This window comes from Carlito syrichta, unplaced genomic scaffold, assembly GCF_000164805.1.
Source record: "Carlito syrichta isolate Samal-C Ts95f unplaced genomic scaffold, Tarsius_syrichta-2.0.1 Scaffold309200, whole genome shotgun sequence".
NCBI classification, from domain to species: Eukaryota; Metazoa; Chordata; class Mammalia; order Primates; family Tarsiidae; genus Carlito; species Carlito syrichta.
The window spans coordinates 461,440-477,965 of record NW_007253296.1 but is presented as its reverse complement, the minus strand read 5'-3'; the positions used below and the strand labels follow the sequence as shown (position 1 = coordinate 477,965).

Here is a 16,526-nt window from a genome sequence, read left to right as displayed (position 1 = left end):
ACCTCTACTGGCACACTATTGAATGGGGGAGCCCTTCTTTGCTATAAGGAATTCCAGAGCCTCCTATCTGTTGAGTGAGGGTACCATGTGTGTATAAGTGCTGTGATCCAGATGAGGTTTGTTGACTACCTTTTTCTTTTTTCATCTTCTTTCTCTTTTAGACCAAGAACTAGAATGTCTTTGTCACTCTGGTCAGGGATTGGCTCTGACAGCCCAGATGGGCTAAGACACGTGTATCTGCATCTGTTTAGATTGGATTCTACTAATTTGAGGTTAAGAGTATCCAAACCTGAGATTAGTGAAGTACTGAGACTTGGAACTTTAGGAGTTATTCAGCTTGTTAGCAAGTTTGGTGGGTAACTGGCATGTGCATGAGGAAACAAGAGCTGCTGGTTTGTGCTGGATCTTAGCTATGCTCTCCCACCACATCCCACACTTGGAATAGTCCAGCCACTTTAATGCTGGTCAGCAGGGTTGGGCATGGTATCAGTATGCAAGCCCTGACCTCTCACGGGGAAGGAGGAGTCGTGATGGTAGTCAGCAAGGTGTGACGCAGGCCTCTCAGTAACCTGCTCAGGTGAGAGGGGTTGCCATTGCAGCTTTCACACTTGTGACTACCACAGGGAAAAGAGGACATACAGGCTCCCTGTGGCAAGGTAGGAACAAGGGAAGGAGGCTGTTACTCAGCAGAGTAGTGAAGATAATGGAAAGCCAGGCCACCAAGGGAAGAGGCGAAGTGGCATTGAGCTTCCCGTTATTGTGGCTGCTTCTGCAGAGACTCCTGGTCACCACAGAGTATGACGGGCAGGTTTATCTAATTGCAGGCACCCCAGAGCTAAGCCCAGCTGAGCGGAAGGAGCTGGAGAACAAGTTGAAGGAGCGGGAAGAATTCCTGATTCCCATTTACCATCAGGTAGCCGTGCAGTTTGCTGACTTGCACGACACACCAGGCCGGATGCAGGAGAAGGGTGTTATTAACGTAAGTGCAATAGTTGCCATTTCTCCTGACTTGTCAGAGACCCGCGAGCAAGCGTGTGTGTCATGCACATAGGCTCACAAGCAGGGAGCTGTTAGGGCCAAATTAAAAAACTTGTGAAGATCAAACCATTTTCAGTTTTTTTTTAACTTTTCCCTTTTTCTGTATCCATTATCATCCTAAAGCATGATATGGATTTCCATGTATGATTTGGATTTCCATGAACTCCTTAGGAAGCAAGCTGCATTTTATTGGTGGGGAACTAAGTCATGTGTGCCTTTGTTGGTGACAGCTGCCCAACTGGTCTTCAGGCTATGAATTACTACAGGGTCAAGGTTCAACCACAGCTAATTCATATTTGATCTGCACATGGTTTGATCCATTTGGTCAAAACCAACTTCTCCCTCCCTGATTATCTGGGAACTCACAGCTTCTTCCGCAGAATATCTCAGCTATGTGGGCTCAGCATTAGCCAGGACCATGGCCGTGCACAGTGACAGCAGGGCACGTGGGCTACAGTTCTGCCCTGGGGGACATCTGGAGGTGCAGGTTCTGGGAACTCACAGCCAGCTTTTGGGTCTGGGAAGAGCTTCTTATTCAGCTTGTCGCCCCGTTTTCTAGGTTCATCTTAGATTTTGCCTGCCCCAGCCCTTCTCAGCTATTTCTCCAGGAAGCCATGGCTCCTTTTAGTGGGGAAAGAAAAACATTTGCTTTCCTAGCAAGGGTGTTCTGAGAGTCTCATCTCAAGACACCAGCCAGCCCTCCTCCCATCAGCCCTCCAGGCAGATCCACACTAGAATGAACAGCATGGAGCCTCGTGCAGTCGTGCTGTTTACCAATTTTGGAAGGAAGACTGCTGGGGTGTCAGGAACCTAAAGAAGCAGACCAGTGGCACGCTTCTTCACAGTTTTTTTGTTGTTGTTTTTTTTTGAGTTGGAGTCTCACTCTGTCGCCCAGACTGGAGTGCAGTGGCCGCTCCCGGCCACCGCAGCCTCGACCTGCTGGGCTCTGGCGATCCTTCCACCTCAGCCTTCCGAGTAGCCGGAATTACAGGCATGCGCTACCAGGCCCGGCTGATTTTTTGGTTTATTGTAGAGATGAGGTCTTGCTGCCCAGGCGGGTCTCGAACCCGCGAGCTCAGGCAGTCTACTCACCTCAGCCTCCCAAAGGTGCAGGATTACAGGCTGAGCCACCAAGCCCAGCTCTTCACAGTTTTAAAATGGAGAGTAGCCGGGCTCGGTGGCTCAGCCTATAATCCTGCGCCGTGGGAGGCTGAGGTGAATGAATTGCCAGAGCCCGCGGGTTCGAGACCCACCTGGGCAACTTGGCGAGACCTCATCTCTACAATAAATCAAAAAATGAGCTGGGCGCGTGGTAGCGCGCGCCTGTAGTTCCAGCTACTTGGAAGGCTGAGGCAGAAGGATCGCCGGAGCCCAGCAGGTCGAGGCTGCGTGCGGTGGCCGGGAGCGGCCACTGCACTCCAGTCTGGGCGACAGAGTGAGACTCCAACTCAAAAAAAATAAAATAAAATAAAACGGAGAGTAGGTTTTTATGCCTATGAGGCTCCCACTGGCCGAATTCTGAGCAAGGATTAGGACTGAGCTGACTAAACTTATTCTTCTATGCATTAAGGACATCCTGGATTGGAAGACATCCCGTACCTTTTTCTACTGGCGGCTGAGGCGTCTCCTGCTGGAGGATCTAGTCAAGAAGAAAATCCACAATGCCAACCCTGAGCTGACCGACGGCCAGATCCAGGCCATGTTAAGGCGCTGGTTTGTGGAAGTGGAAGGAACAGTGAAGGTCGGTGGGGCCCCCACAGAGAGGCCTTGATGCTGTGTTCCACACCCTTCACCCACACCCGGGGGCACAAGGCATGCTGTCTAAGAGTCTGCAGGTCTCCAAGGGCAGGAATGGGAGGGAAGCATAGAGATCTAAGCTTTGTTTCCTCCCCCAGTAACACATCACATCATCTTGTTAGAATAGGTGTGAGGGCGTGTTTTGCAGCTCCTGCAATCATTCAGCAAACCTTTTTGCACACTTACTACATACCAGACACTGCGTTAGGCCCCAGGACAGGGCAGTTGGAAGAGGCAGATGTTTTTCTCCACATAGAATTTGCCATTTAGAGGGGGAGATGGATAAGTGAAGAGGTCACACACTACAGTGAGGCTCATGTTAAACACAGCAGGGAGCGTAGTCAGCACAGAGGACACCTGGCCCACTCTTTGGGAAGTGGGAGGGAGAGTCTAGGAAGCTTCTGGAGTAAGTGATGTCTCAGAAACTTGAAAACAAAGTAGGAATAAACCAGAGGAGAAGTTGGATTGGTTATGGGGAAGTAGGAGGAGTGTTCTAGGCAGAAGGAATAGCATGTTCCCAGGTATGACAGCAAGAGTAGGATGGCTCAGACATTGGGGCCCTGGTAAGAAGGGGCGGGGCTTGATCACGCAAAGCCATGTAAGTTGCGCCAAGGAGTTTGGATTTTGTCCTGAGGTCTGTGGGAAACTACTAAGGTATTTTAAGCAATGGAGCAACATGCTCTGGTTTCTGTTTTAGAAGGACCACTCGGGGGTCTTGTGGAGGATGGAATTGAAGGGGGCAGAAGCAGAAACCTACCAGAGCATGATCGTAATGTAGGCAGGAGATGCTACAACTGCAACTAAAGAGCTTCTGATTTCAAATCAGAGCTAGAAGGAAGTGTCCACCCCTGCGTGCAGGGAAAGGGAACTATGAACTTGGTGTCTTCTGACACGATTTGGAGCAGTGACCTGCTGACATGGTGTCCCTGGTGCTCCTGTCTCCGGGTTGCAGATGGGCCAGGTCTGAGGCCAGGGTGACCTAGCAAGGGCAGCAGCATTTGCCCCAGAATAGTGGACTGTTCAAGATAGTCCATGGGAGGATGAACAAAAAGACTTGTAACTTTTATTTTTACTATAGAAAAAGACATTAACCTTTATTAGTAGTCATATGTAGATTAATGTGATATATGCATTTTATCAGAATATGGGTAGTATGTGCTCAAAATGTATTTGTCTATCCTTCTCATACCTATGTGATGAAAAACATTAGATGGCCACTGGGTCAGAGTACTGATGAAGAAAGGTTGGGTGGCTGGTAGTGGCTTGAAGTGTCATCACCCACAAAGCAGGCACTCCAGTCTCTTCCTAGAAAGTGTTGCCTGAAGTCTCTGCTAATCATTCTTGGGGAGGAACTCCAAGATTTGCCATCAATTTTAAAGCCAGTGAATTGGGATGCCTCTAAGATTTACCTTTATGTTAGTCTGCCCATTTCTTTTATGACTGAAAACCTTCTTTGGATAAATATTTCAGATGTGCAGTGGGGAAGCACAGCCTTTTCTGACATTTGGTTCAGGTTAAGGTCAGTCTGTGGCATCATAATTGAGTGAGACAATTTTGTCAGTGGCTACTGGCAGCTCCTAGTGGAAGTTGGCATTGAAAGTCACTTAAGTGTAAAATAAGAGGTTGTTCTCCAGTTAAGAGTGGCCGGCTAGGTAAATGGACTGTGTGTGTGTGGCCAGGAGAGGCCTGCACTGCCTCCCTACCACATTAGTCACTAATGGACGTGCACAGCCTCAGTAGGCACAAGGATGAGAAGAAGGAATAGCTTCCCTCCAAGCATGAAGTGAGCAGATAGACCCTTCAGTTGCTCCTTAGCATCCAGCTCCCAGGGGAACAGCGTGTCTGAAGAAACAGGTCATTGTTGTTTCTTATCAATGGAGAGAAAGGTCGACTGTATTGTATGTGTACAAGCTCCTGGCTGGAACTGAAGTACAGGAGAAGCTCCAGCCCTACAGCTCAGGAAGAGGTTGCCTGAGGTTCTGGAAACCAACTCTACCCAAGAAATGAGCTTTTTGCATTGTTCCCATCTACAAACGGCAGCTCTCAAAGAGGACAGCTGAGGAGAAAAGTAAGGATGGTGATCCTAGGATGTCAGGGCATGTGGCTTTGAAAGCTCTTTCCATATTCTGCAGGCTCAGCAGGACCTAGTTTAGTGTGGGGTGGGTGATAAAAATCTGCAGTGACCTTGAGAGAAGAAAGTGTTGCAATGTTCAGAAGCCATCTGTGTGCCTCTGAAGGGCTGGATGTAGAATCTGCTTGGTGTTTGGAAATTGCTTAAAACAACCTTTTTGGGGGAGGGGGCGTCTTTTCAAACAGTGATAGATATTGTGTTGTGTTTCTCAAGTGCAAAGACTGGCTGAGTCTAGACACCCTGGCTTTGCACCAAGAAGTGACTCTCTAATCCTTATTGTGGTTACTGGTAGGAAAAGACATTTCATGATAGGCATCTGTTAGCCATGCTGTGTGTTCCTTCTTCCCAGAAAACTTGTTTTCTTAATCTTAATCTTGAAAAGAGATTCTGGGACAGAAAATTGAAGATGTTTGATGATGTTATATAACTGATGATGTAATTCTTTTGTTTCCTTTAGAGGTATCTGTTACTAAGAGTTATAGGATTCTGCTTGAATCCACTGGGAGAGTCCTATTGTAGGAAACAGTAGGGTTTATGGTTCATAGTTTCACTACAGACAGAAGCAAAGCATTACCACAGGTTCCTGAAAAAAATGTCAAGAACTGTGGTTTAAGTGGGGTCATAAGAACATAGAACTTATTTGTATCATGAACATGTTTTCTCTCTTGCTTCTTAGATCCCAATTTGAAGTATGTAGTTTTTCAAACAGGCTGGATTTTTTTCCCCCCAGACCCCAATAGTAGAACGTGAGATTATGACTCTGTTGGAACAATTAGAATGTGGGTTTTGAAATCTTACAAACTCTGAGATCCCAGCTTTGCCATTTACTGGTATGGACATATTATTTAAGCCTCTACTCTCTCATGGGTAAAATAGGGGTGATGTTATGTTATGGGGGTTCGGTGAGTTTTAAATACCACGATGAGTAAAATATGGAGCATAATGTCTGTGGACACTGAGAATATGTTTGTTTCCGCTCCTCTCTCAGCACTGCATGTTGGAAGGTAGAAAATAGCCACGTAGACTGAGAGTTAATGTTCTTGACACGAAGGGCTTGGCTCCTGAGCACAGTAGATGCTCAGATGTTCTTCAGGTTGGCTTGCTCTGATGTATGCACAGCCCAACACCACAGTGCATCCTTATTGTTCAGAAAACTACCCACTTGCTCTTATTCTGGTTTTCCAAGTGAAATGAATGCTCAGTGGGGGCTTCTGTGAGGATCATAGAGGAAAAAGCACTATTGATAGGGTCATTTGATTTCATCACTGACCTTAGAGCCTGGCCTTAAGCTACCTCTCATGTACCAAACTTCTCACACACAAACTTCTCCCAGGGAGGAAGGAGGTAAGGCTGAAGCTGGAAAGCATTGCTCGGTCCACTTGTAAACCTGGAACTGAGGTGGGGGTGGCTCTCAGGAGACTGGATTCCAGTGGGCCACCCTAGCCCTCATGCCTTTCTTTGCTGTTGTACTCCAAAGCCTCTGAAAAAAATCATATGGCCTCCTAGGCTTCTGTTGGGTAGATCTTAGCCTTGTAGGTGTATTGAAAATATCTTTCCAAAATATGCATACTCCTGGATGTGTGAGCCATTCCCACCCCCACCCCCACCAGGCTGCTTGGCTCCTGGAAATCTAGTCAGTACTGGGAGGAAACTCCCCAGCTGGAGGTGTCTCCAGACAGCTCCTAAGATGAGTTATTTGTAGGGCATGGTAATCAGGGCTCACATCCATTGGGTTCAGCCCCGGTCACTCCCCGGCTCTTCTGAATCTCTAAGGAGGGTTTAACAGCTATCCAATATGTCGGAAATGAAACTTTCCAACCTGATCGTTTAGATTTAGTAAGATAGACTAATTACTACATACAATTAGTGAGGCTGAGTAGTGCCTGAGATACTTATCTGCTGATGCAGAGAGAGACAGTGTCTGTTGAACAGTCAGATCACTCTTGTGATGTTACTTATTGATATTTTATTGGCATTAAAATATTCTGATAATGGATGAGTGTCGGGCAGGTGGCATACGGGTCCAGGCCTGTCGTGAGGTCAGCAGCCTAGCATGTCATACATGTTTAAAGTCCACACTGGAATCCTGGGAATGAGTGGCCACATTTTCATAATTTTAAGGAGGAAAGTAAAAATGGCTTTTTCCTGAGAATAGGGTTGGCCTATCGTTCTAGATGGCTGGAATGATGAGTCTTACAATTCTGTTCTAAGAAGGCAAGCAAACTGTAGACTCCATAACCCAATGAAGAGAGCTTGCTTTTCCTAGGTAGAGCAAATTAACTCACAACAGTATATTAACCTTCCTGGATCTGTTGAGAAAAACCAGAGGCACTATGGGCACATGAGTCTGTTTATTCTTACTAAAAATGCATTTGATTAGGACTTGTGACTCTTTTTCCTTCATGGACTCTGGGTTATAATCTACACTCTACTGGGGCTTTGGCTTGGTGACTGTCATCCAGTTGTGCTTTGAGTAAACAGCGGATCTTTTATATGTAGAGCCTATGCTTTCAAGCAGTTGTAAAATTGGAATGTCTTGCTCTAAGCCTGTGTGGGATCCTCTAAAAATGTTTAAGCACCTAGCACACTCTGGTTGTAGTTGGGGGAAGGAAGAAGCGTTTTCTCTAGAGGGTAGCCGGCTTTCCAGTGTAGTGTCTCAGCATCGTTAGAAGCAGGCATCTCGTTAGCTAATACATTATACCAATCAAGGAGAGTTATCTTAAGCCACAATTAATCTGCTCCCTGGCATATGTTGATAGGAAAGCATCATGCTGTTTCTTAATTAAAAGCAAACGGATTAAAAATGATTAATAAGAGTATTAAATATTCTCCTACACTAAAGGCTTTGGGATTCTTGGGTAAATCTGAAAATCTTGGGTCTTTTTTCCATTCTGAAACCCAAGAAGCGGTTGTTGTTTTATTTTTTCCTCCCCCCAGATCTTCATAAGTAGGTTAATTTATAGAAGTTTTCAAACCACAGAGCAGAAGTATAAGTTACCAATAATGGAAATGGAAATGTCAGAATTTAGGTGGCAGTGTTCAGGAGTCCAAGGGTACCATCCATTTGTGGGGTTTGCAGCAAGCTGGGACTCGAGAATGAGTTAAGACAACCACGTCATGGGAGAAACGGTGCTACCTGCCTCCCCCTTGTCGATAGGGATGATGGCACCTCCTTTCCTTAGAAGCAAAACATGTTCCTGCGGTTAGCCTCAAGAGATGGTGGAAGTTCTGCCAAGGCACAGAGAAAAGAGGCTCGCTCAGGTTTGTACTGTTGTGGCCATATCACCCTAATGGGAGAAGAGTTCATCGGTGATTACAAACAGTTAGGCAAATCTGGGCCCAGAAAAAGAAACGGATAGAGAGCTAGAAAAGGCAAACTGCTCATCCTTAATCCTGAGAATCCTTAATCCTTCCATTATAAATGACTCCTTCAGAATTTGTATACAGTGGCTCAAGCCTCCAATCCCAGCACTTTGGTAGGCCAAGGTGGGAGAGCTGCTTGAGCCCAGGAGTTTGAGACCAGCCTGGGCAACATAGCAAGACCTCGTCTCTACAGAAAATCAAAAAATTAGCCAGACACAGTGGTACATGCTTGTAGTCTTAGCTACTTGGAAGGCTGAGGTGGAAGGATCACCTGAGTCCAGCAGGTTGAGGCTGCAGTGGCCGTGAGCCTACCACTGCACTCCAGCCTGTGTGACTGCAACTTCAAAAAAAAAGAAAGGATTGTTGGAAACGTGGAAGTCAGTCTCAGCTAACAGCAGCTAAGCTAGGGATGGGAGGTGAGAGTCTAAATGCATTACTTTTGAAGGCATGAAATAGTTAGAAAGCAGCCCCAGTGCTCAGTTTCTTTCTGCTTAATGCCTCTTGAAGGGTGTGATGAAAACACTTCCTCTGTGCCTTTGCAGGTCCTGCAGTTCCAGCAGTGGCTTTGTGCCGTTGCTTGTATACAGGTTTCTGGTAGCCACATCTCAAGCCTCAGAGTCCCTAATGCACCCACCTATTAAATTACAGCTCCAAACTCATTGTCATTCTGACTTTGACTTCGTTAGTGATAACAGAGAAGGATAGCGCACCTTTAAATGACGCTTTGTGTTTAATTACCCAAACAAAATGACATAAATATGAATGAGCCCTAATGGTGGTACTTGGTTTTCCGGAAACCATTAACAAAACGATTCCTAAATGATTTGTAAAGAAAATGAGAGAAGAGAACAAGGAGAAGGCTATTAGGCTTCTAACACACTCCTGAATTATTATGTAGTCAACTACCTGGGAAATACTCAGCTAAATGATCTTGAAATAAAGAAAGCGAGAGGTGGTTTGTTGAGACTTTCAGGGTTATGGACATCTTGACCCTTTTGAATACTCACAGATGACAAAATAGGGGTTAGGTTTCTGAACTGGTGGCTCTACTCTAGCTAGCAACAGGACTGTCCTCACATCAGTCCCCTGTGCATGCCTGGTTGAAAGGCAGTAGGCTCTGTCTCAGGAGCCTTCCCTCAGCGGAGGGCAGAGACACAGTCCAGGACTTCACCTGCCAGGCCTTGCTGGGGCTGGACACTTGCAGCTTAGGAATTGTGTTTCACTTCCTCTGAAAACAAAACACCAAGTCAACCACGTTTTCCTCTCAGTCACACTTAACTACGTAATTTGGGTTTGTAACTGTTTTTCTCAAATCTGTCAGGTTATTGAATTCTCTTAGCCTTTTTCGACTAGGTAGATATCTAGAGTCTAGCAGGAGAGAGTATGAGCACTACGCCCTCGGGAGACACCAAGTGAGAGAGCCCAAGGCTCTGGCCGTGCACCCCATGACTGTCAATGGAAGGAAAGGGAGAATGGTGGCAGCTCCTGTCTTGAAGCCTGCTTCCTCCTCCTCCCACAATGCCACCAGTAAGGGAGGATCATGAACATTTTTACTTCGAGCAAGCTTTTGGAGGAGCATTCCAGATTTTGAGCTATCGGGGTATCCAGGCCTGGCCTGACCCCTGGTGTTTGACTGGGAGTCGTCTGTTTGCAGGCCTATGTTTGGGACAATAATAAGGATCTGGTGGAGTGGCTGGAGAAACAGCTGACAGAGGAAGATGGTGTTCGCTCAGTAATAGAAGAGAACATCAAGTGTATCAGCAGAGACTACGTCCTCAAACAGATCCGCAGGTGAGGCCAGCAGTGGGGGGCTCCGCTAGAGCATGGGGCTAATTTCTTTGGGATAAAAAGTTTCAGAACAAAACGTGAGATGATGACGATGCCTTATGATCCCTGTGGCCTCTTTGTGATTGAGACTGCAGTAGTTGACCCACAGACACAAATATAGCCCTGAAGCACAATTCTTTCCCAGTTACTGCTCCCCAGGGGCACTTGGTAATCTCAGCTAGATGAAGGCTTGGTTCATGGTACCCACCTATTAGCTCCGAATGCTGATGCTGATGCTCAAATCAGATGAACAATCCTGGGAGAAAGGCTGATTGTGTGTTAGTTTCCTGGGAAACTACCTCCTCCCCTTCCCCAGCCAAGTGTCGGATGTATTCATCTAGAGGCTTCAGTCTTCTCCATGAGATGGGTGCTGGAGACTGCAGGAGCATTTTTGTAAAACTTTATTTGGAAACATTTGCCTTACAGAAAAGTCATAAAACTAAAAACAGTACAAAGAACACCTCTATATATTTGTACCCAGATTAACCTTTTATTTACATTTTACCCCACTGCTGAATCGTTTGTGAGTGTGCTTACTGTCTTTCCCATACATGTATATATGCATTTTTTTCCTTTTTCTAAACCACTTATGGGTAAGTTGTATATATGATGGCCCTTTACCCCCAAATACTTCAGTGTACATTTGCTAAGAATAGGGTAAAATGATCCACTGTAGTAAATTTAACACTGACGTCAAACTTTTTTCTAAAATCTACCATTCATAAAATGTTGCTCGTTTTGAGTCTGTCAGGTGTTACCTCCTGATTAGTTTCAGGTTATGCAGTTTGGCAGCTATTGCAGACGTGATGCTGTGGCCTTCAAAGGGTACCACATCTGGCAGCACCCAGTGTCCTTCTGCCCCTCCTTATGTTAATGTCCATCACCTGGTGAACATGTCACTCCACTTCACTATGTAATTGTTGATTTCCCCTCTTGCACCTAATACGGAGTCTATGGAAAGACATTTTAAGGCCATGCAAATAATCTCACTCCGCATCAAAATTTCCCCCTAGATTTAGCATCCATTGATTATTCTTGGCCGGAGCAGTCTTTACAGTGTGGTTACAAAATGATAACTTTCCAACTCCCACACGCCCCCCCACTCAAGTACCACTGTAAGCAAAAGTCCCTACTCCTCTGGCTTGAGTTATTCACTATTAGTGTAGACTCATGAATTTCTATTTTTTCACTAATTTGTAATTTGCTGCTGGGCTTATTTTGATGCCCAAATTGCCCTAGATTTAGCCAGTGGGAGCCCCTTTCATGCAGGCTCTGCTATGTTTATAACATTTATTTTTGTTTTGCATTTTTAAATTACTTCCTTACTTTCTGACATAGCAAAATGCTTTGGATTCATCTTGTACTATCTTGGCTACAGGGGATTTTTTTATTCTGTGCAAACTGAGATGTTAGAAAGGGACATTTTACTTTTTTAATTATTCTTTTTTTGAGTCAGAGTCTCACTCTGTCGCCCAGGTTGGAGCACAGTGGCATGCTCACAACCACAACAGCCTTGACCTGCTGGGCTCAGGTGATCCTTCCACCTTAGCCTTCCAAATAGCTGGAACCACAGGCGCATGCCACCACACCTGGCAAATTCTTTTCATCTGTTGTAGAGACGAGGTCTTGCCAAGTTGCCCAGACTGGTCTCAAACCCCTGGGCTCAGGCAGTCCTCTCGCCTCTGCCTCCCAAAGTGCTGGGATTACAGGTGTACCATGGCAACCAGCAAGAAGAGGGGACGTTTTTAATGTAGGGAAACAAATCAGACGAGGTAGTGACTAAAGTGTCTACAGTGGACTGTGTTAGCATGTGTATTAGGCAGTCCTTCAGCTACCCTGATTGAGACACTTCCGCCACTCTCTTCCTTCACCATACTCCATCTTCCTCTCCAGCTTGGTCCAGGCCAATCCAGAGGTTGCTATGGATTCCATCGTCCATATGACCCAGCACATCTCACCCACTCAGCGAGCAGAAGTCGTTCGGATCCTCTCCACAATGGACTCCCCTTCCACGTAGGAAGAACTGCCTGCCCATCCCTTCCCTGTCCCTGGAGAAAAGGGCCAGAGCTGCCTTTTCCAACTGAAACCATTGTAATGAGAAGGCACAAGAGATCCAGCACTGGAGTCCAAGTGGCATTTTGCTTCCCCTCGAGCGTTCCAGGTTATGCATGACATCCTGGGATGTAGGATCACAAAGCCCCCTCCAGCCTACCAGTCATGCCTGTTCCACTCAGTATTTATTACTCTGGCTCTGGCTCCAGTCCTCTCCCTGCACAACACCGAGAAGGCAATGAAGGGTACAAGCATGTACCCTGAGGTCTTGCTCCCAAGCCAGGCTGCCCCTCCTGTCCTGACAGCTCCTGAGCCCCAGTACAGGGAAGGGTGAGGAGTTGCTGGGCACTCAGCAGCTCCCCTCACCCCTGGCCCCATGAGCCGAAGCCACAGGCTGAAGAGGAGGGCAGGGGTTGAGTTTTCGGCCGAGCACCAGGTCTGGGGAGAAAAAGGAAGCCTCAGGTCCGCTGTTCATTATCCCAACACTCAGCCCGACACACACTAGGCACTGGAGAGGAATGGTTCCTAGTTTAACCACACTGAGGTACCTATTTATAAAGAAAAATTAAAGCATGAAATCCGTAAGCTCCATGGGGACTCAGAGAGGGCAAAACCATGATCCAAGAAGCAGGGAAAGAAAATACACCAAGTTTTGTTCTTGATTTAGGGGAGCCTCAACCTTGGGTTAAGTTCTCTTAGGACAAGTGGAAAGATGGCTGGCCTGCCTCTGGCCTGCATGTCACTGCTTGACTAGCTGTTGCATCTGGCTGGGAGCTGCAAGGCCAGTGAGAGACCCAGCCTTCTGCCAGGGGTCCCACAGGCAGTGCTACAACTCGAGTTGACAGAGGAGGAGCCAGAGGGAACTACCCTTGCTGGCACTGGTGGAAACTAGTTGCTCGTGCCACGTGCAGAGCAGGCCAGACAGTGTCTCTTCCTAGGACTCGGAAGGCTGTTACTATGAAGCCTGGTGCTCTGGTGGTTAAAAGACATTAACAGTGCCTACAGTCACTCATCTGTTTCCAGGCGACTCTCCTAGTGGCTGACATTCCTACTCTCTCTGGGCCTCGTTTTTTCCCTGGAATGTAAACAGGCAACAGATGCAGCAGGTCTCCCACAGCTGCTGAAAGAACACCTGGTGACAGCCCTGCTCAGCACCAGGAACTGGCCTTCCCTGCGTGGGGAGGCTTCCGGGAAACAGAATCCACACAACCTTATGATGATTTACAACTCAGTCATGGTGCTGCTGTCTTCCGGGCTTACTGGTCCCTCCCGGCCAGCAGCAGGGGCTTCCTCGGGGGTGGTGGAGAGAATTCATCAACAACTGGCTTATTCAAGAAGAGAACTCACTGATTCCCCATTGGTCTTCCTAAAGCAAGAGTGGCAGGTGATCAGGGCTGGTGTAGCATCCGGTTCCTACAGTGCAGCTAATTGCATTTGTCACTGACGACCAAAGAGGAAATCACTAAGGCGTTTTAGAAGCAGTGGTATGAATACTTTCGCACAAGCTACAGTTTTGAGCCTTAACCCTATAGTTCACACACAAGAGTGAGCTCCACCTCCCCTTCTTCAGGAGCTGTTTGTGCAGATGGACTGACTGGACTTCAGCAGTTCCAGACTGCAGATGGGCACTGTGAGGCTGACTCCCCCGGGAGTCAGGGCCTCCGCCAGGCTGCCCCAGTGGGAGGTACAGGTGTTTGGCACCTTCAAAGAAGGGCATACAAAGGCGGAGGACAACTCTCGGTCCAAGAAGATGCATTTACTGTTGCTGGTCATTTGGGTATTCATTTTTGACCAGATTATTCCTCTATACTTGTCTGAGTAAATCAAACCCCACATCCCTACAGGTGGTACAAAGTCCTGCTCTCCTCAGGGGCTTGTCCTTGCATTTCTCAGAGGCAGGTGGGTTACCTTGCTTACCTTCCTGCTCTCCATCACATTATGACACAAACGAGTAAGTGTCCTCTCTACGAACCCTGTAATGCCTACTGCCCCATCCCTGGAAATCCTTGTTTTAGGTCTTACCCTGGACAAGGATCTTCCATAGGGATACATCAGAAAGAGCCACAGAACATGAGCAGTCTGATATTCCCACAGCCCGTTACACATACAAGGTTACTGAGGCAGGAGGATAAATGATGTATTGACCAAGACTTGCTTGAACTGAGACTGCCATATTATCTATCCACTTTGTTCACAAAGCAGCCTTCACTTGTCTCAGAATTCAATGGACACATAAACCTGATGAGCAAGGAGCTTCCAATGCACTCTTCACGTTTTGTTGAAATAAACCTCCACATTTGTAGAAGCGTCACAGTTTGTCATCTCAATCCATGCCCAGCCTCCCCATCTCTTGTTCCACTTTCAGCAGGGGAGCAGGGGCTCAGTGTGGGGGTGAATGCCCCCAGGGCCCTGCAAAACCTCATGCCCTTTGTGTCCTGAGCCTGCATAACGAAGATGGTTCAGCAGAAAAGGTCTTGGCAGCCCTGTCTTATTGGCTACATCGAGGCCAGACGCTGCCCAGCTATCAATATTTGGGAACCCCGTGACTGAGAGTCAGCTCTTCGGTTTCTGTTGTCTCTTTCAGGATGGTAAACAATATTCTACCCGCTCAATTCTCAATTCTTAGGCTGTCTTCCTTCCCTCGCCCTAATAGGCAGGTGCAAACAAGGTCCCAGGTGTGAATTCAGCTGTCCCTATTCTAAGCCAGCACCTGTTGTTGATTCTGGGAAAGGATTCTGCTTCTGCCTCTGACAACTTGCCTGATACAGTGTTTTTTTCGGCTGGGGAGTGGTACTTCCCTCATCAGTCATTGTAACAAAAGGAAGTTTTAAGCCCCCATTGGGGTTACTTGGGGGTAATAAGGAAAAGACTGCACAGCAAGGGTTCTATGGTGTAGTCCTAGGCCCACCTCTGTTTCCCCAGCCGAAAAATAAGAGCACATGAGGAATGCAGATGCCTACTGGCCATCCAGGGAAGACCTTTCCTGCACTCCTGACACACAGGCTTGGTACAAGGCTGTGTAAGGAGACCTAGAGAGGTGTTGAGCTGGAGGATAAACCTTCATTCAGGCGGCACACATACCTGGCCTCCTCTGATCCACATGGTGAGGCGGAAAGCTCTATGGGCCAGAGTGAGTGGTGTGGAAAGGGCTGGAGCCTGCTGGCTTCCACCTGGGGAGAGGGGAGGCCAGGGTGTTCAGGCCAGGGCACTGACATTTGCAGAGCTATTCAAGGGGCACCGAGTTGAAGGGGAACAGCACAGTCATCTAGGGGAGTGATGGACAATGAAATCTGAAAAGCAAGCAGGTGTCAGATCATAAAGATCCTTAAACGTCCAACCAAGGAACTCATTGAGTTTGTCCTGAAAAGAGTGGCCACCTTTGACGGTCTGTAGGCATGGGAGGGCTGGGCACAAAGCTTTAGAATGTAGCCTGACTAGCCGGGCTTGGTGGCTCAGTCTGTAATCCTGCGCCTTGGGAGGCTGAGGTGAGTGGACTGCCTGAGCCCGCGGGTTTGAGACCCACCTGGGCAACTTGGTGAGACCTCACCTCTATAATAAATCAAAAAATTAGCGGGGTGTGGTAGTGCGCGCCTGTAGTTCCAGCTACTTGGAAGGCTGAGGCGGAAGGATCGCTGGAGCCCAGCACTCCTGTCTGGGCGACAGAGTGAGACTCCAACTCAAAAAATAATAATAATAATAACTAATATAAGAAATAACACAGATTATCCTCAAATATTAGACTGATAGCTGCCTTCTCAATAGAAACGTGGAAGCCAGAAGACAATAGAATAATGCCGTGGAAGGGTTGAAAGTAAATAATTGCCAATCTAGAATTCTGTATCCATCCACTGGAAAAAAAATTTTTAATCCTTTAAGAATGAAAAGGGAATAAAGACATTTTAGATTATCAGACTAGGGAATTCATCACCAACAGACTTTCACTAAAAGAAATACTAGAGGGTGTTCTTTAGACAAAAAAAAAAAAATCTCAGAATATGTGATTTCATAAAGGAAGAAGGAGTCAGATAAGGGTAATTATATCAGTATAGAGAATAGCCTTAAAATATGTTAAGCAGGCCGGGCTGGGTGGCTCAGCCTGTATTCCCAGCACTATGAGAGGCTGAGGCGAGTGGATTGCCCGAGCCCACGGGTTTGAGACCAGCCCGGGCCACTTGGCAAGACCTCGTCTCTACAGTAAGTAAAAAATTAACCAGGTGTGGTAGCACACGCCTATAGTTCTGGCTACTTGGAAGGCTGAGGCAAAAGGATCACCAGAGCCCAGCAGGTCAACACTGGGGTGGCCGTGAGTGTGCCACTG

The 16,526-nt window shown here is 47.1% G+C and overlaps 1 protein-coding gene across 1 annotated transcript in view; it reads left to right on the top strand.

The window, feature by feature from the left end:
* Nucleotides 1-14,519, top strand: part of ACACA (acetyl-CoA carboxylase alpha) — a 266,326-nt gene extending 251,807 nt beyond the window's left edge. Inside the window, exons 53-57 of the mRNA XM_021717048.1 lie at nt 825-979; nt 2,609-2,779; nt 9,984-10,120; nt 12,050-12,169; nt 12,318-14,519. Coding sequence (XP_021572723.1) covers nt 825-979; nt 2,609-2,779; nt 9,984-10,120; nt 12,050-12,169; nt 12,318-12,450 — 716 coding nt within the window. The 3' untranslated portion in view covers nt 12,451-14,519. The remainder of the gene's footprint in view (nt 1-824; nt 980-2,608; nt 2,780-9,983; nt 10,121-12,049; nt 12,170-12,317) is intronic.
* Nucleotides 14,520-16,526: the final 2,007 nt, after the last annotated feature.